The 21,121-nt window shown below is 33.7% G+C and overlaps 5 protein-coding genes across 5 annotated transcripts; 2 read left to right on the forward strand and 3 right to left on the reverse strand.

Annotated features, from left to right (window-relative positions):
* The first annotated feature begins 432 nt into the window (after nt 1-432).
* Nucleotides 433-957, forward strand: LOC120159367 (major strawberry allergen Fra a 1.04-like). The gene is made up of 2 exons (XM_039169966.1): nt 433-523; nt 740-957. The coding sequence occupies exons 1-2, from the start codon at nt 433-435 to the stop codon at nt 955-957; spliced, it is 309 nt and encodes a 102-aa protein (XP_039025897.1).
* A 541-nt stretch (nt 958-1,498) lies between these two features.
* LOC120159375 (major strawberry allergen Fra a 1.05-like) lies at nt 1,499-2,048 on the forward strand. The gene is made up of 2 exons (XM_039169973.1): nt 1,499-1,685; nt 1,753-2,048. The coding sequence occupies exons 1-2, from the start codon at nt 1,499-1,501 to the stop codon at nt 2,046-2,048; spliced, it is 483 nt and encodes a 160-aa protein (XP_039025904.1).
* A 274-nt stretch (nt 2,049-2,322) lies between these two features.
* Nucleotides 2,323-3,019, reverse strand: LOC120158450 (major allergen Pru ar 1-like). Its single transcript, XM_039169281.1, has 2 exons — nt 2,793-3,019; nt 2,323-2,693 (listed from the first exon to the last, which is right to left on the reverse strand). The coding sequence occupies exons 1-2, from the start codon at nt 2,974-2,976 to the stop codon at nt 2,398-2,400; spliced, it is 480 nt and encodes a 159-aa protein (XP_039025212.1). The 5' UTR covers nt 2,977-3,019; the 3' UTR covers nt 2,323-2,397.
* Nucleotides 3,020-9,039: 6,020 nt separating this feature from the next.
* Nucleotides 9,040-9,830, reverse strand: LOC120158460 (major strawberry allergen Fra a 1-B-like). The gene is made up of 2 exons (XM_039169289.1): nt 9,597-9,830; nt 9,040-9,468 (listed from the first exon to the last, which is right to left on the reverse strand). The coding sequence occupies exons 1-2, from the start codon at nt 9,778-9,780 to the stop codon at nt 9,176-9,178; spliced, it is 477 nt and encodes a 158-aa protein (XP_039025220.1). The 5' UTR covers nt 9,781-9,830; the 3' UTR covers nt 9,040-9,175.
* Nucleotides 9,831-11,272: 1,442 nt separating this feature from the next.
* On the reverse strand, nt 11,273-12,282 carry LOC120159386 (major allergen Pru ar 1-like). The gene is made up of 2 exons (XM_039169983.1): nt 12,099-12,282; nt 11,273-11,565 (listed from the first exon to the last, which is right to left on the reverse strand). Exons 1-2 carry the CDS (start codon nt 12,280-12,282, stop codon nt 11,273-11,275), a joined length of 477 nt encoding a protein of 158 aa, XP_039025914.1.
* Nucleotides 12,283-21,121: the final 8,839 nt, after the last annotated feature.

Here is a 21,121-nt window from a genome sequence, read left to right on the forward strand (position 1 = left end):
TTTTATACTTTTTACACCCGATTCGTTCCTCGTACATGGATCCTTGGTCGAGATCATCATATCAGAATAGTTTTTTCATTTCCTTTCACATACCAATGATTGGCAAATCCAAGAAATTTAGAATAATATATTGATTACAATATCAGACTAAAAGCTGCAAGAACAATCCAACAGTCCAAGCACTTGCATTCAAGGTAAATATTGATTTCAAGATTCTATAATTTGTTCGTTTGTGGTAAGCCTGACAATGTATATCGAAGGATAAGTACTCAAACTCACTATAAATACTGCACTTATATCAGATATATACATCTGAAAACATAAAAAAAAAAAACATCCTCTGCAAAGTAATCAAACCCCAAATCCTGTAGAAATCATGGGTGTTTTCACTTGTATGAATCTGAGGTTATTACAGCAATCCCACCAGCCAAGATGTTTAAGGCTTGTATCCTTGATGGAGACAACCTTATTCCCAAGGTTGTTCCTCAGGCTTTCAAGAGTGTTGAGTACATTCAAGGCAACGGTGAGCCGGGGTAGCATCAAGAAGGTCACCTTTGGAGACGGTTACATCATTTATATAACTTCATACTTTGAATCATATATATGCATATATAGTTATAAGGAAAATTTGGGTAAAAGTTATATGTTCTCAACATGCAGGAAGCCAATTCAAATACGAAACAGGAGGTTGAAGCATTAAAATAAGAAAATTTTGCGTATACTTACACTCTGATCGAAGGTGACGCATTGATGAACAAGCTTGAGAAAATCACTTACGAGACGAAGCTAGAGGCCTCTCCGGATTGGGGATCCGTATGCAAGACTACTAGTAAGTATTACACCATTGCTGACTTTGAGCTCAAGGAGAGGGAATCAAGGCCGGGAAAGAAAAGGCATTGGGAATGTTCAAGGCCACTGAAGCCTATCTCCAGGCAAATCCTGATGCCTACTGAATAAATAGATCAAGCAATTGGCCTGTTTCGCTTCGAGTTTTTAGTTTTGCATTTTGAGGTTCATATGACCTCAGACTGCTAATAAAGAGTCCAATTTATTTACTGAATCTTGTTGTGTGAGATATCCATGGAGAATAAATAGATCATTATCTTTCATTTTGAAGATTATAAAGAGTCCAATTATTTAAACTTACTCAGCAATTACCGAGTGGAATTTGAATTATTTATTTATTTATTTACTGAATCGAACCAAATAGCTTGGAAGCAAAGTGACAATCAACAGTAAGTTGCAAGAATAATCTAATAGTACAAGCACTTGAAGTCAAGGTTTTGCTTGCTTAAAATATTAGTCTATTAGATTCTCCAATTTGTTCTTTTATGAATTACAATGATGCTTTCTCTGCTAAAGTACAAAATTTCAATTAACATCTATTGATGGTTACATCGTTAAAATGGCTTGCGCCTCATTGAATCAGTTATAAAGAAAGTATCATCTGCAAAATTAATCAATTAAATCTCCCTTTCTAGTTTGATCATTTCCAATTATGGGTATTTTCAATTACGAATATGAGGTTATTACAGCAATCCCACCAGCCAAGATATTCAAAGCTTGTATCCTTGATGGACAAAACCTTATCCCGAAAATTGTTCCCGATCAGGCTTTTAAGAGTGTCGAGTTCATCCAAGGCAACGGTGAGCCAGGTACCGTCAAGAAGATTACTTTTGCAGAAGGTCAGTTCATTTATACAAACTTTGAATCATATAAATATGGTGGAATGATGTGTTTTTCGACATATAGGGAGCCGGTTCGATTATATGGTGGAAGAGGTAGAAGCATTAGACAAAGATGAGCTTGTGTACTGCTACAGTGTGATTGAAGGGGGTGTTTTGATGAACAAACTGGAGAAGATCACTTACGAATCTGTGTTCGAGGCGTCACCGGACGGGGGATCTGTTTGTAAGATCAGGTGTATGTATCACACCATCGGTGACTTTGAGATCACAGAAGAAGGAACCAAGGCTGGCAAAAAAAAAGCCTTGGAAATACTGAAGGCTGTTGAAGCTTATCTCCTGGATAATCCTGACCATTGTTGAACATATCCAATATTAATGTAAATTGCATCCTTTTCCAATCATATAATTAAATGTTGATTTCATTTGAGCTAAATTCAACAACTATTATATTATTTAACCCAAACTCCATAATGATCCTGAACATTATTGAACATATCCCAATATAATTAAATGTTGATTTCAAAATGAAAGATAACGATCACTTTATTTTGAATGGATGTTTCACACAATATGATTTGGTAAATAATTGGACTCTTTATTAGCAGTCTGAGGTCATATATGAACCTCAAACTGCAAAACTGAAAACTTGAAGGGAAACAGGCCAATTGCTTGATATTCATTGAAGTGGATGCATGCCATACTGGGATTTTCAGTAGGCATCAGGATTTGCCTGGAGATAGGCTTCAATTGCCTTGAACATTCCCAATGCCTTTTCTTTTCCGGCCTTGATTCCGTCTTCCTTGAGCTCAAAGTCACCAATGGTGTAATACTTACTAGTAGTCTTGCATACGGATCCCCCATCCGGAGAGGCCTCTAGCTTCGTCTCGTAAGTGATTTTCTCAAGCTTGTTCATCAACGCATCGCCTTCGATCACACTGTACGTATATGAAAAATTCTCTTCGTCTAGTGCTTCGACCTTCTGTTTCATGTATTTGAATTGGCTTCCTGCATGTTGAGAACATACAACATTTACCCTTTTTTTTCCCTTGTAACTACTTATGCATACATATGATTCAATATATGAAGTTAGAAAAATAATGTAACCTTCTCCAAAGGTGACCTTCTTGATGCTACCCGGCTCACCGTTGCCTTGAATGTACTCAACACTCTTGAAAGCATGAGGAACAACCTTGGGAATAAGGTTGTCTCCATCAAGGATACAAGCCTTAAACATCTTGGCTGGCGGGATTGCTGTAATAACCTCAGATTCATAAGTGAAAACACCCATGATTTCTAGTGGATTTGGGGTTTGATTACTTTGCAAAGGATGCTTTTTTATGTTTTCAGATGTATATATCTGATATAAGTGCAGTATTTATAGTGAGTTTGAGTACTTATCTCTTCAGTATACATTATCAAGCTGGCCGCAAAAGAACAAATTATTGAATCTTGAAAGAAATATTTATTGGAATTCAAGAAGAAGATTGAAATGAAAAGAACTCTAATAGACTAATATTTTAAGCAATCACAACCATGACTGTAAGTGCTTGGACTGTTAGATTGTTCTTGCAGCTTTTAGTTTGACATTTTAATCAATATATTATTCTAAATTTCTTGGATTTGCCAAACATTGGTGTCGTAACCATTTTTTTAGAATTCATTATTATTTAAAAATAATAATTATTACTTATTTAAAGAAAATTAAGATTTTGAATTAGAGTCGTCATCGAACTTTAGGTTAAGTAGGTTGAATACTAAAAATGTTTTAAATAATATAGGAAATAAAATCATTTAAAAAACAAAAGCTGGCTTGCGTTTACCAAAAAATTATTTTCTAAGATCCGGAAGTCGATTACGCGTGGGGAAGGGTTATTACCCACAACGTCCAAAATTGATATTATTCCCTTACACATTGTCGTAAATGGTGGACATTATAAATTTGAATCAATATTTAAAGTATGATCCTTTTATTGAACATTCAATAATTTATTACGAATTAATTATTAGGGAAAATTCTTTGACTTGAAAAAGAAATCTCGAGATTTGCAATATTCCTTCAGAAAAGCTATCTCATCTATCTCTTATCTGTAAAAGAATATTCTCTCATTGAATTGTTTAAAAATATTAAATCAAATAAGAAATTAATACCAGAACTTGTATGAAATAATTCATCATTTTTATCAAAAAAACATAAATTGCCAATAATTGGATTTAAATAGAACATAATAAGATAATATAACATAAAAATAAAATAAATAAAATAAAAATATTACTATCATTTAATAAATAAAAATGTTTGATTTATTTCAAATTCACCATTCGTTCGAATATTGTATTGAATCACACTTCCTCTACAAGGTAGTGCTTTTTACACTCATCTACGTCGAGTGTTCTTGAAAATGAATCCGAATAACATATTAAAATATATTAGCAGATAAAATGAAGGAGTACAAGGTAATAAGATTTCTATTTATGAAATAAATGAATCTATATAGCAATATATAAAAGGGACCAAAAATATATCCAACCAACACATATATGATATAAACGTATAATAAATATGTATGAAGAACAGAATATTTTTGTGGAATAAATGTAGTTAAGTGCCTTTAATATATAAACATTTATATTATATATATAAATATGATACTACGAATGGTAACATGAACTGTTAAAGGAAACAAACTTCTCACTTTGGACTAAAACGAATATATACAAACCTGATAAGTTAAAATACAAACTCAGGAAATTAATCATGCTTGGTAAATAAAGTTCAAATAATGAGAATAATAATTTCGGATGTACGATAGTGAACATATCGAAAAATCATATCTAATTGTGCAAACATTATATAGCATGGATACTGATATTGCAATAAATCCACAACAATATGCAAGATTAAAATAAAAACAATTAAAATGTCCTTCCAACATCATAAACAAAACAATATTACAAAGGTAACTACAGTGAATAAATAAGAACATGCACTATATAATCATGAACAAATTAAAATAAAATGACTGAATTATGAATATAACCATAACATACTTTTAAGCAAATGGGGGATGAAATTAAAACGCTAAACAACTCGTGAGTTCAAAATGAAAGAGAGTGAAAATTTCATTAATGATTGGAGTAGAAAGGTTACAAACTACAGAGGACCTCCTTGCAAAATATCCCATGCGCTGGAAGCAAACCCCGCCCCCCTAAAACTATGTCGTTTCGTGCATGGTTTATAAGACTAATTTCAAGGCCAAAAAATGGCCTTAAATCCTAATTGCTTTCACTATTCCCTTAGCCCTAAAACAGAACTAAAAGAGCTCTCTTCCTTCCCTTTTACTCCCGCCGCCGAGGGGTGACAAATCCCCCAAAGCCACCACCAATCGGTGGCGCCGACCAAACCCGAGACCCCCCTTGAAACTGAAACTAATGGAAAGGTAGAGTTTTACCTTGTAAGATGGAGAAAGAACCGCGACCACCATCCCCCAAAGGTGAGATTTTATGGGTTTTTTTTCTTTTTCGAAAATCCCTTCCCCGGCTCTTTATGTTCGAAAACGTTCTCTCTCTTTTTTTTTGGTTCGAACAGCACTCGTTTTTTTTTTCTCTTCTTTTTTTTCGAATCCCCTCCTTTTTTGGTTGTTGCATGCCCCATTTTTAAGCTGATTTTCGGGCCTCATTCGATAGGGAATGATTTCTATATATTGTAGAGATAAAATCCCCATTTTTGGGGATTTAACTTTTAATGGGTTTTTAGATTTCCTTGATTTTTTTGACTGATTTGGTGTATATTTTGCACTGTTTTGGGTCTGTTGCGGGTCTGTTGCTGACGGCGGCCGCTCACGCGCCGGTCGGTTGGCTCTCGGTGGTTGCTGCGGCGGCTGACTTCTTCACCTGTTATGGTAAAAACCCTAATTTTGAGACGATCTGGACCCTTGAATCCATCTTGATCTGACGGTTGAGATTAGGAAGCTACCTTTTCACATGATAAAACCCTAATGTGTTTTGGGTTTTCATTCTTGGGTCTGCTGGATAATATGTATTGGGTTTGGGGTGTTTGTATTTTGGGCTTATCTTGTAACTTGAAAATAATAATAAAAATAATATTAATAATAATAATAGTAATAATGATAAAAATTAAAATTAAAATAATAATAGTAATAATAACATCGGGCAAAAACGAGTGTACAGTTAGTATGTAATTAATATGGTTATGTTAAATTTTTACCATGCTTTCTTTGTATTCAGATGGTCATCCGCTGGTACGTGACACTAGACACCATGATACGATATCCAAGCAGCAAACATCCATTCAAACTCTTCACTGCTCTGATTGCATACTCCCTCTTCCTAAACCTCAAAATCAAATCTAAACACATTCTTGCTTATCTTCACCGGGATGAATCAATCAACGACATCACCGTGCCTTCCGAATAGATTCCAATATCCTTTCCAATGAAAGGTCGCTGGAATGTTTTGAACCAAGCCTGAAATTCGACGTTGCATATATATTTTCGGTCGCGGTGCTCTTTGCTCCCCTAAAACTCTAAATTCTTATAACTAAATGGAAGTGAGTGATACATGCATATATATATATATATATATAGTTTAGAGTTTGACTTACACTACTTTAATGAATAAAATGGCAACGAATGATAGATAATAGTTTAGGATTTCTAATTATATCCTTAATTTGAGGTTTGATGTGCTATTTTAGGGTTAATCCAAGGTTTATCTCTTGAAGGTTTAGGAGAGCTATCAATCAGGCATGGTGTTTTTTGTTGCTTGAAGAAGATGAACGAATATTTCGCATTTTTACACTTATGCAAAACAGAATGCTTTAGGAAACCCTCCCAAACGGGTTTGCTAGTTTCTTTAATTAATGGTAAAAACGAAAGTTGGAGTAAATTATAAAGAAATGACACTTAGGTAGCTTATTCATCAAAATCTATTATCTCTAGTTAATGGTCTAATCATGCAGATAATACTTTTATTTCACCCATGTTTTCACATAAGTACTTAACCTTCCAATGTTCACACGTAAGCCCCGAACTTTTAATCTTTACATAAGTACTGCATTTGTTATCAACCCAGAAAAGTCATTGAATTAGACATTTATATCTGTTAAAATTGGAGGGAAAAAGTGGGAAGAAAGTAAGTACCATCAGCAAAGTTGATCTTCTTGATGGTTCCAGGGCCACCATCTCCTTCAAGGATCTCAACACTCTTGATTGCATGAGGGACAACCTTTGGGAAAAGGGTGTTGTGATCAAGGACAAAGTATTTAAATGCCTTTTCTGGGGGAATTGGGGTATTAACCTCCATTTCTTTTGTGAAAACACCCATTATGAATGATAATACAAAGATTAAACACTGAGAGAATGTAATGAAGTGAGAGTGTGTTCGAGGTGTGGGAAGAAATGAAAAACTGGGATGCCTTTTATGGCTCAAATTGAAGCTTTACTAGAATCTATTTCAATTAAAAAGAAAAGTGTAATGTTGAATCTGCAAGAAATAGTCAAGAATGGCATACTGCATAAAGAATTCAACAAAATAATCTCATAGTTTGAAATGTTGCACAAAATTCCTCTATTGATTTCTCGTTTTATGCGATTGCTATTTATTTATTAATGACAAATTGCTTACGGTATTTGATAAATTTGATAGTCTAAATTTATATTTTCTATTAATTGGATTTTTTTAAGAAAAACATTCAATTACAGTATTTTTTTTTTACAATTGCGGTCTTAGTGTCCTATATATAAACAGGGAGAAAAGTGGATAGGGTACCATGTCCGTAGAATTAACGACTTTATTTATTAGACTTTCAGCTTAACCCAAATTTTTACTCGCTCTCAATGACATTTTTACAAGATCTATTCCCTTTTTTATTTAATTCCTTACATTTTTTGTTTCGTATTTTAAATTCTCACTAACGATTGATCACGTAGTTAAAAAAACAGTGTTTCATTTTAGTAGACTAACTATTAATTAATATTTAATAATTTATTATTAAATTTAAATTAGTACAGTATTATGATTGAATAAATTTTAAAATAATTATATAAATTAGAATCCAATTACTTTATTAAAATAATAATTAGACGGAGAAACGACTGGGTTTGGTTCGTTGACTTGATAGAAAAATAAATATTTTTAATATAAATTGCTATATGAATCAGGTGATATGTTATATCACTATTTGAATGTATTTTATATTCTGTAATAAGAAAATTTAAATTTTGATTTGTTTTGATAATGCATCGAAAACAATTGGCCGGCTATAACATGGAGTCATTTGACGTACACGTGTTCGATCCATATATTCGTACAATTAGAAAGCGATTCAGAGACTAACTCTATTTGACTATGTAATTGAATCAGTTAACATGTTTGTTTCATTGATAATATATTTGTTATTGATCAATTAATATACTTGATTATGTGTTATATGATTTTACATGGGTAAACTCATAATTAAGTTTAATTGGTCTTTTGCTTCAAATGTTGTTTAGTAAACATATTTGTTTATTTTCATATGGTTAAATCAACTTTGTTAATTATTGAGAATAATGGTTCTATTTAAGTGATGAGTATTATAAGAAAAATAGAACAGAAGTGTCTTTCAACATCATAGGTGTAATGACCTTGATTATGATTTATGGAGTAGTCGCTATCGATCATCGGTAAGAATACTCAAATTGAGGTTGTTGTATAGGAATGAGGTGAACAATCCAATTATTTAGACGTAATGTTGATTATTTAAACATAATTGTCTATCAAATTTTAAATATTTTATAATATTCATGGGTCAATATTGAATTTTTTATGATTTCAAGATAATGAAGTCATTGATACTTATTCAAATCATCTAATAAGGCATGGAATGGTTGTTATCTATATAGGTCTTGGGTTTAAGCACGACGTTGCAGAGATGTTTGAGTGTTGATTGTCAAATTGTTGAGAGTTTTTTTAAACAGATATCATCTTGTAATCGACTTAGGTTGTGTATTATCTCTGCGAGTATTTTGACATTTACGAAGCTTACTAATATTAAAGGGTTTGTGAGCACATAATGACATTGTTCAACTTTACGTCTTGAAAGATGGATATTAGTGATGATTTCTTTTTTATTATATCTTGAACTGTTTCTCATTTTATTATGATACACATAAGGTTAAATGATCAATTAATGAGCTTCTGATCATATGCGTTCAAGAGGATGAGAGATTACTTCAAGAATCTAGTAATATTGTACTTCTAGTTTTCAGAAATCATAAGGTAATCTTTGATAATTTTACATCTTTGTGTATGATGAATTTAATATGGTAGTAATTTCTCGTAACGATTGATGGAAATAAGATGATCAAATCCAGTGACCATCAGTTTTATTACCCAATCAAATACAGTTTTGGGCTAACAAACGACACACAAAAACATTGAATTCACACCATGAAAGCATAGCACTGACGCTATATGCGAATATAGTTTTAGGCATCAGGATTTGCGATGAGATACTCTTCAACAGCATTGTAAACTCTGGCTCGGCTCTCGATCACCTTCTTCATTTCGTCTTCCGTTATCTCGGCGTCACCGACGCTGTAAAACTTGGTCGTTATCTTAATGATTGTTCCTCCATTCGGTGTTGGATCGAACTTGTTCTCATCAGTGATTTTCTCGAGTTTGTTGCTCAAAACATCGCCTTCGATCACACTATGGCTGTAGGACCTGTTCTCTTTGTTCAGTGTATGAACCTTGTGTTTCACATAATTGAATCCAATGCCTGCATTTGTTATCAACAAAGAAAGTCATTGAATCAGACATGAATCCGTAGATATACGATGAAAACTAAGTCGACACGTATTTGTATCCACTAAAATTGGAGGGGAAAAGGGGAAATAAAGTAAGTACCTTCAGCGAAGGTGATCTTCTTGATAGTTCCAGGGCCACCATCTCCTTCAAGGATTTCAACACTCTTGATTGCATGAGGGACAACCTTGGGGAAAAGGGTATCATAATCAAGTACAAAGGACTTAAATGCCTTTTCTGGGGGAATTGGGGTATTAACCTCCATTTCTTGTGTGAAAACACCCATTATGGATAATAATACAAAGACTAAACACTGAGAGAATGTAGTGAAGTGAGATAGTGTTTGAGGCGTGGGAAGAAATGAGAAACTGGAATGGTATTTATAGGCTCAAATTGAAGCTTTACTATTGAATTTCTTCCAAATAAAAATAGAGTGTTGAATCGGCAAGAAATAGTCAAGCATGGCAGATAGACTGCATAAAGAATTCCATAAAATAATGGCCGACTCATAGCTTGAAATGTTGCACAAAATCCATCTGTTGCTTACATGTTTGATGCCATTGCTATTTATTTATTAATGACAAATTGCTTACCGAATTTCAATTCGTAGTTGAAGCTAAACTTTTTTATTATTATAATTTAATTGTATGAATAAATCATCAAATAGATTCTAACAGTTTTGAATCGGACAATTACATCTATAGAATATATTTACATTATCAATTAATTAAAATTTAAATAAATATTATTAAATAATCAATTCAACTACTCAAAAATAATAATTTGGAAGTCTGAGTAAATTTCTTCTAAGCTATTAGTTTTTATTAATAAAAAAATCATCGGATTGGCAACATATATATATATAAGAAATGAAAATTCAGAAGAAAATAATAAATAAATAATCACATGCTTGAGAAGACTTGACTATCTAGACGGCAAATATCTTAGTGAAAAAGGTCGTCGTTTGCGGTTAGTTATTTTCTTCATTGGTAGATGAACTATTATAGATTATTTATTTCGGTCACCAAATAACAAATATTTTCAATTTCATCACTAAACTTCACAACATGATAGGTATTAAATTGTTATAATAAAACATTTATCCCTCAACATTTAAACAATATGCAAATTCGATCTTAATTGTAAACAATTTAATAAATCTAGCCATTTAAATTTAGAATTTTTATCAATTTTATCTCAAAAACTCTAATAACCATTCAATTAAGGTATTTATTTCTTAGAATCGTGGTCTCAATGTCGAACCTTATACTCCTTAATTAGTTAAGGTTCGAGTCCTCATTTGGCAATTTTTATTATCCTTTTATATCATTAACTATATTATAATATATATATCATAAATCTAATGTAACATTCGGCTAAGTGGTGAATCGTGTCGTGATGCATGTCATCATCTGATTAGAAGATAATTTTTTAAAAAAATTATGATCAAATTGATATAGTGTACATAACAATGACCAAATATATAGTTATATCATTTTTAATTGTTATGTCAACTCTTCCGTTTAATATCAACGAAATGTGATTTCAAAGCTTCTATAGAAAGTTTGTTGTCATTGTCTGTTGGTTTCAAGTTTATGTTTATCATTTTCATATATATATAAGATAACAAAACTCAAAACTCTTTTATTATAATGGAAATACAGATTATCAAGACCACAGACCATCACTCTTATTACCCCCAATCACATAGAGTTTTTGGCTTAGACTGCGCAAGGAAACACGGAAACCACACCAAGAAAGTTATATATTTAAAATTTTCATGCATCTGGGTTTGCCAAGAGATACTCTTCAACAGCCTTGAACACTCGGGCTCGCTTCTCCAGTGAATCCTTGATTGCTTCTTCCTTGATCTCAATGTCGCCCAAGGAGTAAAACTTGGTCGTTATCTTAATATTTGTTCCTCCGTTTGGTGCAGCAGCGAACTTGGTCTCGTAGCAGATTTTCTCAAGAATGTTCTTGAAAAGATCGCTTTCGATCACTGTGTATGTGTATGACAAATTGTCTTGGTCTATATCATCAATCTTTTCCTTCAAGTAATCGAACCCCCAGCCTGCGTTTGTTATCAACCAAGTGAAACTTTCAATCTTGCGGAAAAAGAAAGGTACAAACAAAACTCGACTCAACTCGAAAATATCTTTTCTAATCGATTAGATTCGTAAAAACTCCAAATTGATTTTTAGTCGTAATTTCATAAACCCTACTCGATTTCGAATCATTTAAAAAGTGGTATGATAACAAAAAAAAATTGACGTTTGATTAAATAATCACTTTACTCCTTATTCTTTATAGAACATTTTGACCCTCAATATTTCATTTTAGTAACACGTTATGAGTCTCTTTATCTTAAAATGAAACGTCAAACTTACAATGCTCCAAGAAAAAGAATATTACTCAAAATAACTATTTTGTCAAACGCTAGAGCTAAATATTTCAAAAAGATAATAAGGAATAAAGTGACTATTTCGTCAAACGTTAGAGATCAAAATACTCCGAAAAAATAATAAAGACCAAAATAACTCTATAATCAAATGTTATGGGTTTTTTTAACATTACTACGAAAAAGAAACGTGGAACACACATTACCATCGGCAAAGGTGACCTTCCTGATACTACCAGGGCCACCATTTCCTTCAAGGTACTCAACGCCCTTGATTGCGTAAGGTGCGACCTTGGGGAAAAGGGTGTCCGATTCAAGTACAAAACCCTTGAATGCCCTGCCTGTAGGAAGTGGTGTAGTAACCTCCATTTCATGCCTGAATACTCCCATGATGAGCTTCAAATTATACAAAAACTAAACACAGGGAGAGAGAATTTGTGCTTGAGGTGTGGAAATAAATGACAACTGAGATGGTATTTATACACTGAAATTGAACCTTATCAATTCAATTTCTTTCGTTTATTGGGTGGTAATGTTCAAGTATCAAGAAATGGTCAAGAATGCCGTGCTGCATTTCATAAATTAATAGTTTCAAATGTTGCTTACATATTCGATTTGGTTGAAATCTGCTTACAGAATTCCTATTATAAGAAGAAGGAAAACTTTGTTTCACTAGTTTATTATTGTAACATACAAGTGTCATGAATGAAAAGTCAATCAAATGTTTACTTAAGCTGAACATTTCTCCTAAAAGTATATAAATTAGCTATTTAAGAATGAAAAATAACCATATAAATAATTTTTAGGATAATTTTCAATTACAATGAAACAGTCAAGATTACCGTACTGCATAAAGAATTTCATAACATAATGGTCGGTTTATAATTTATAAATGTTGTAGCCATCAGTTACTTCCATTGAAAAACTTACTGCGGAACTTCAATTCTAAGATAAAGGAAAACTTTGATTCACTAATGCTTGAGAACAAGGATTGATCGAGGTACGGAGAGGATTAGTCATCCTCTAAAAATTTTAAATTATCATATATTTTAAATTTTTTATGTTTTTTTTGTTGAAAATATGTTTTCTCCCTAGAATTTTTAAAGTTTACCTCCTAAAATTTTAAAAGTTTGCCTCTCTAACATAAAATTTTACATCCGCCTACTTGAAAATACTTGACTATCTAAAAAGAAAATATGCTAAATTTTTTGAAGAAACTAAATTTTATTTAAATTAAAAATAAACAAATAAAATAGAATTTAACAATAATTTATTTTATATTCCGTTTTAATATACCAATGATTTTCGTCAGTAAAATTTTATTTAATATTAAAATATAGTGAGTATATATTTTCTTTACAATAGTTAAAATATTATTTTTAATATAAACTTTTTTAAGGATTCAATTAATTTTTTAATTTAAAGACTCAATTAATTTTTCTATATTTTATAAGGACTTTTTAGATTAATAAGACCAATAACTACAATAACATATAAAATCATATCAATTGATTCTTTATCATTTATAGGATAAACAACATAGTTTATCACTAAACTTTTGATTGTATATCGTTATACTACTGCTTTTAATTTCTCTAATTATAACTCTAGACTTTAGTTTTGATTTCAATTATACCATTAGACCGTTAAAATAAAAAAAATTATATGATGACATGACTAAGCGGCAGTATTTTGGTGCGACTATTGATGTCTAGAATGATGTCATTTTAGGCATTAGACTTTAGGGGTGTATAGATTTTGCCACTAAACATTTAAGCAATTCACTTTTTGGCATCGCACTATTCCAACATATGTCGTCGGCCAATCACTATCCGTCACAACCATATTTCGCGATAATATCAATACAAAAACGTCCATATTCCACTCATTTTTTTCTTATGATTGGTTTTTCACAAAACACATTCAAAATCGATGAAATTAAACAAAAATAACACTTTTTAAGGGTTTTGGGACTTTCTTAGATTTGAGGGGTTTGTTCAAAAATATGAATGATGAGAAACATTGTTTTGAGAAGATGAATAACATACCTTAAAACTAACATCATCAAACCACGATTGGAGGATATCTAAGTATTAGCACGACGAACCTTTAAATGGATTTTTGTTGATTTTAAGTGGATTTTGTGGGAAAACAATCCATTGAGAAAAAATATGAGTGAAATGCAAACGTTTTGATACCATTAGGGGTGATGATCGGCTACCAACGATGGACAAAAAAGGTTTAATACAAAAAAATTGAACATTTTTAAAGTTTAGTAGCAAAATTAATACACTCCTAAAGTTCAGTGTCTAGTCACACCCAAACAGTGTTGTTTTGTCAACGACATCACAATGACGAAAAGATCAGTCCACATCATTATGTCGTTCAAATTTAATGGCCCATATACATAATTGAAGTCAAAACTAATTTTAGTGCTACAATTGGAGAAATTAAAAATTCAATGGTATAAACGATACGTCGTCTAAAGTTCAATGGTATTTGATGTAGTTTACCCTAATTTTTGCTTTACTTCTATTCTTTAATAATTTTCATAATAGTAATTATAATGTTATAAAAAGATCATTTTATAGTTGGTAAACTTTTTAATTATTATTATAATTTTAAGTAATTCATAACTTCAAAGTAATTTGACGACCCTTGGAAAATAAGGGTAAATTACATATATGGACACTTAAGACTTCGTGCACACCTTCCATACATCATTGTTTAAACTTAAGACCTCTAAAGAGATCAATATCCATTTTACCATTTAGATCACTTTATATGTTAATTATTCTAAATATTCTTTAATATAAATAATTCTAAATTAATCGAAATGAACTTAAAAGAAAAACTTTACAAGAAAGCTAACAACCATTAATAATGCTATATCGTAAGTACATGTATCTTCTAAAAACTTAAAAAAAAACTTAAGAGATCTGAAAATTAAAAGAAAAAAAAAGTACTGTGGGAGGAAAAGAAAGAACATTCAGAATAAATCGAAATGGAAAAAAAAGTTTGTTTTTTACTTTTATGGATTTCAAATGAACCTTCTATCTGAATATTTGAACGATGGAGAGTTTTTTGAGCCACGTACTTTTATTTAGGATTCATCTAGTAATGTTCAACTTATATATTTTTATTTGGGCTTCATTTAAGGGTTGTTTATTTACTGTTGAATGGAACCATTCAGCGTTGAATGCTTAACCATTCAGCATTCAGCGTGTTTGATTCTCACATCTGAATGAAGACTGTGTTGAATGATTCAGCAAAATACTACTGAATGATTCAGCATTAAAGTACATTCTGAATGATTCATAACCATTATCAAACAACATGTCACATTCAGAGTTAATTCATACAGAGCCATTGAATCATTCAGCGTTTAATCATTTTGATTTAATCAAAATGCCACTTTATGCACAAAAGCCCTAGAGGAATACAAAGTTTTGTTTGATTTTTATCCATTTCTGAGGTAAGAGTGAAGATCTTCCTCTTTATGCTTTACTCTCTGACCTAATATTTAGATTCTACAAATACCCTCATTATCTTATAAATTCTCATCCAAGATAGTCGACATCAACAGTCCTCGCACGAATTCACACCTCCGAACCTTATCCTCGTGCTCCTTGTCTGACAGCCACAACTGTCGAGGTTTTCTGCCATGATAAACTAACGTTACAAACTTGAATCCAATTCAAAATTATGGACTGACAGCAAAGTAAAATGTATGCAAACCCTAAGCATACACCGCCATTTAAATTTATCCAATTAATTTTGAATCACATAATTTATCCAATTAATTTTGAATCAAAACAGCTTAATATTATACACCAGAAATGAGAAAAATATTCAAGCAAACATCATCTATAACTCTAGAAGCAGTGAAATTCACAATCATGATAGCAAAATTATCAAGAATCTTGTTAAAGTTAAATCCCCATTTCAGCACCAACTCGGCTGTAACATCAATCCCAATTTTAATTCTCAGTTTTTTTCCAGTTATGAACCACTACATACATATACATTTCTTCTACTTATAAACTTCAAAAATACTGCTCCATCAATATGCAAACTACCTAAATAAAGTTAATGTTTTTTTCCAATAAATTAAATAAGAAAAACACAAATTTCATCAATAGAAAGAAAAAAATGAGAAATTAGGGAAAAAGTTACCCCATTTTTTACTTCAACAGGATGTTCCTCATCGATGTGAGAACAAAGTCCAACAATATCGAAATCCTCAGCACAGAACGGACATAAAAACTCTGCCTTGAAATCCTCGTCTCCATCAACTTCTTCATATCTGTTGGGAAATAAACGAGTAACAAGTAATTTCCCTATAGTCAGATTAGTGAGAATACGAAATAAAAGCGGAAAAATAATACCCAAAAATTGATAACGGAGTTCAGCCAATTGTGCTTACGTCTCCGGACTGCTGCAGATCTTTTACTAAAGAGAAAAAAAATTACAGGTGTTTACAAAACACACTTGAGAGAGAACTGGAAGATTTTGGGATGATTTTGAAGCTAAATGAGCTAGGGTATTTATAGTTGAAGCTTAGGGACTAATCTTTGAAAATACCCTAAAGTGCAATGACTAAATTTGCATTTTCCCCATTTTTATTTCAATAAAAAAATTGGCTATTTTGACCATTTAGCCGCCCATGCATTGTTTAGCCGCCCCACTTGTTTTCAGCCGCCCATGCATTGATTTTCAATAATCTCCCACTTGAAGACTGATTTTAATCTGTCTTCACATCTTGATCAATGCAGCAGTATTTCTGGTCTTATTACTCTAGCATGCCAACTGAAGTTGAACACAACTTCAGTTTGCCCGTGGTCACCGTCTTTGTCAACATGTCTGTTGGATTTTGAGCTCCACTGATCTTTTCAAGTTTCAAAATCCCATCTTCCAGAAGAGACCGGATAAAATGATATCGCAATTGTATATGCTTCGTCCTGGAATGAAAAGATGGATTCTTCGCTAGATGGATAGCACTTTGACTGTCGCAATACAAGACATTGTTTTCTTGTTTCTTGTCTAACTCTTCCAAGAAACTTTGGAGCCAAACCATCTCCTTGCTGGCTTCTGTAACAGCGACATATTCTGCTTCAGTTGTGGAGAGAGCAACTATCTTCTGTAGTTGTGAAACCCAACTCACTGCAGTTCCTCCGAAAGTATAGACATACCCTGTAGTGATTCTTCTGATGTCGACATTTCCGGCTAAGTCAGCATCTACATAGCCTGTCAGTATCATATCTCCACCTTTGAAACAAAGTGCTTTATTTATGGTACCCCGAAGATATCTGAGGATCCATTTGACTGCTTCCCAGTGTACCTTGCCTGGATTATTCATGTACCTGCTAACAGCTCCCACTGCATGAGTAATATCTGGTCTAGTACAAACCATGGCATACATGAGACTTCCAATTGCTGAGGCATACGGCACCTTCACCATGTGTGCTCGTTCTTCCTCTGTCTTTGGTGACTGTTCTTTGGAGAGTCTGAAATGAACACCTAAAGGTGTACTTACTGGTTTAGCATCTTGCATGTTGAACCTGGAGAGTACTTTGTTGATGTACTTAGCCTGTGATAACATCAAAGTCCCTGACTTTGTGTCTCTCTTGATCCTCATCCCAAGAATCTGCTTTGCAGCGCCCAGATCCTTCATAGCAAACTGTTTCGACAATTTTTGCTTCAAGTTTATAATCTCTTGCATGTATAAGCCTGCAACGAGCATGTCATCAACATACAACAATAAAATAATGAAGCTGTTGTCGAACATCTTGATGTAGCAACAATGATCTGCTTGGCATCTGGTAAAACCACTGCTACTCATGAAGTTGTCGAACTTCTTGTACCACTGTCTAGGAGCTTGTTTTAAACCATACAAGCTCTTCTTCAACCTGCATACCAGGTTTTTCTTGTCTGCCTTTATGAAGCCTTCTAGCTGCCTCATATAGATTTCTTCCTCCAAATCACCATGAAGGAAAGCTGTCTTTACATCTAACTGCTCAAGATGTAAATTCTCTGCAGCTACAATTTTCAACACCAGTCTGATTGTAGACAGTTTTACGACTGGAGAGAAAATTTCATTGTAGTCAATACCTTCTTTTTGCTGAAAGCCTTTGACAACCAATCTTGCTTTGTAGCGTTTGCTCTCATCGTGCTCTTCTTTGATCATGTAGATCCACTTGTTATGGAGCGCTTTCTTGCCTGGTGGTAATTCAGCTAATTCCCACGTCTGATTTGACATAAGCGAGTCCATCTCATCTTTCATGTAAGACTCCCACTTGACTGAATCCTCCACTTGCATTGCTTCATCATAGCACTCTGGTTCACCATTGTCAGTCGGCAACAAGTAGTGCAAAGAAGGTGAATATCGTTGGGTTGGTTTAGGAATTCTGGAGGAGCGTCTTAATTCTGGTGTGCCTGGTTCTTCTTGAACTGTTTCAGGATTGATCTGAACATCATTTCTAGAAATCTCCTCGAACTCAGCAAATTCATTTGTTTCAGCTTTGGTATTTGAGCTACTTGATTCTACAGTTGACTTGTCTTTGTACATCACATTCTCATTGAAAATGACATCTCTTCTTCTGATGATCTTTCGATTTTCATAGTCCCAAAACCGGTAACCTAACTCATCACCGCCATAACCAACAAAGGCACATTTGTTGTACTTAGCATCAAGTTTACTTCTTTCAGCAGAGTCTATGTGTACATAAGAAATACAACCAAACACTCTTAAGTGTGAAAGGTTTATTTTTTTTTCTTGCTCCAAACTTCCTCTGCTATTCTGCCATCCAAAGGAACTGAGGGCCCACAGTTGATCAGGTAAGCTGCAGTGTTGATAGCTTCAGCCCATAGAAATTTGGGTAGTCCGGCATGTATCCTTATGCTTCTGGCACGTTCATTCAGAGTTTTGTTCATGCGCTCTGCTACGCCATTCTGCTGCGGTGTCATGGGAACTGTTGTCTCCATCTTGATCCTATTGTTTGTGCAGAAATCTATGAATCTCCTATTTTTGTACTCTCCTCCATTGTCAGACCTCAACCGCTTGACTTTCAGACCAATCTCATTTTCCACCATGGTCTTCCATTTTCTGAAGGTATCAAAGACTTCTGATTTCTTCTTTAGAAAATAAACTCACACCTTCCTTGTAGAATCATCGATGAAGGTGACATAATATAATGAGCCTGCAAGAGATGGAACTGGAGATGGTCCCCATATATCAGTATGAACCAACTCTAATTTTTCAGCCTTGGGTGTCTTACCAATCTTTGCAAAGCTGACTTTCTTTTGTTTGTCAAAGATGCAATCCTCGCATAGTCCGAAATCTACATTCTTTAGATCCGGCAGCTTCCCTTTTGACAAAAGTGTCTTCATCCCTTTCTCGCTCATATGATCAAGCCTTTGGTGCCATAGGTTTGATTTTTCATCAGCATCTGCTACTGCAATGATATTCTCTAAATTTGAGGTTATATAGAGAGTACCAGTTTTCTTACCACGAGCAATGACGAGTGCTCCTTTAGTAATCTTCCATTCACAGCCTGAAAAGGTTGTGTTAAATCATTCACCATCAAGTTGTCCTACAGAAATCAAATTTTTTTTGAGGTCAGGAATATGTCTCACTCCTTTCAGCGTTCAGGTGATCTGGTTTGGCAACTTTAATCGGATGTCTCCTTTTCCGACGATCTTCAAGATTTCATCATCGGCTAGATGAACATTCCCAAAATCACCACTGACATAGTTCTCCATGATTTCTCGGCATTGGGTGGAGTGGAAAGATGCCCCTAAATCCAAGATCCAGGATTCAATCGGACTGTTGACGCTTAGAATCATGGCATCACCTGTCTCCTTTGTCATATTTGCAGATTCCTGTGCGTCGGTATCTTTCTTCAGTGCTCGGCAATCCCTTTTAAAGTGACCCTTCTTGCCACAATTATAACAGGTAAAATCTTTCTTTCCCGTTCTTGATTTTCCTCGTCTGGATTTCGATCTGCCACGATTTGAATTTCTTTTTGGAGTTCTCCCTCTAGACTCCGTGTGCAAGGCTGAGGAGGTTGATGCTTCACCCGATTCTCTTCGTCGAATTTCTTCGCTCAGTACTAGATCCCGAACATCGTCGAATTTCAATTTACTATTTCCCGACGAGCTGTTAACTGCTATAACAGTAGCATTCCAACTGTCTGGTAGAGATAATAAGAGAATTAAAGCTCGAACTTCATCATCGAATTCAATTTCCACGGAACTCAACTGGGTTGTGATTGTGTTGAGTTCATTCAGGTGTTGAGCCACTGATGCCCCTTCTGTCATCCGCAAATTGAATAATCGCCTCATCAAATAAACTTTGTTTGAGGCCGATGGCTTCTCATACATACTGGAGAGAGCCGCCATAAGACCCGTCGTGGTCTTTTCATTTGCTATGTTGAAAGCAACATTTCGGGACAACGTCAGTCGGATAACTCCGAGGGCTTATCGGTCGAGAAGAGCCCAGTCTTCATTCTTCATGCCCTCTGGTTGCTTTCCTGAGAGAGGTTGATATAGATTTTTCTGGTACAAAAAATCTTCGATCTGCATCTTTCAAAAGCCAAAGTTCGCACCATCGAACTTTTCAATTTTCACCTTCCCTTCGTCTGCAGCCATCGCTCCCACTCGAATCTGGTTTCGTTTGGATCGTTTCTGACAATTCTTGCGAACCACCGTGTATTAGAACACCTCCATTGACAAATTCGTATTGCCGACAAAATTTCACTATTCACGCGAATAGTAATGAATAGTAACCTCACAAAAAATTGACAAAACTTACAACCAAAAGCTCTGATTACCAATTGTTGGGAAATAAACGAGTAACAAGTAATTTCCCTATAGCCAGATTAGTGAGAATACGAAATAAAAGCGGAAAAATAATACCCGAAAAATTGATAACGGAGTTCAGCCAATTGTGCTTACGTCTCCGGACTGCTGCAGATCTTTTACTAAAGAGAAAAAAAAATTACAGGTGTTTACAAAACACACTTGAGAGAGAACTGGAAGATTTTGGGATGATTTTGAAGCTAAATGAGCTAGGGTATTTATAGTTGAAGCTTAGGGACTAATCTTTGAAAATATCCTAAAGTGCAATGACTAAAATTGCATTTTCCCCATTTTTATTTTAATAAAAAAATTGGCTAATTTTGACCATTTAACCGCCCATGCATTGTTTAGCCGCCCCACCTGATTTCAG

The sequence above is a fragment of the Hibiscus syriacus genome, unplaced genomic scaffold (genome assembly GCF_006381635.1).
Source record: "Hibiscus syriacus cultivar Baekdansim isolate YM2019G1 unplaced genomic scaffold, ASM638163v2 tig00002841_pilon, whole genome shotgun sequence".
Taxonomy (NCBI): domain Eukaryota; kingdom Viridiplantae; phylum Streptophyta; class Magnoliopsida; order Malvales; family Malvaceae; genus Hibiscus; species Hibiscus syriacus.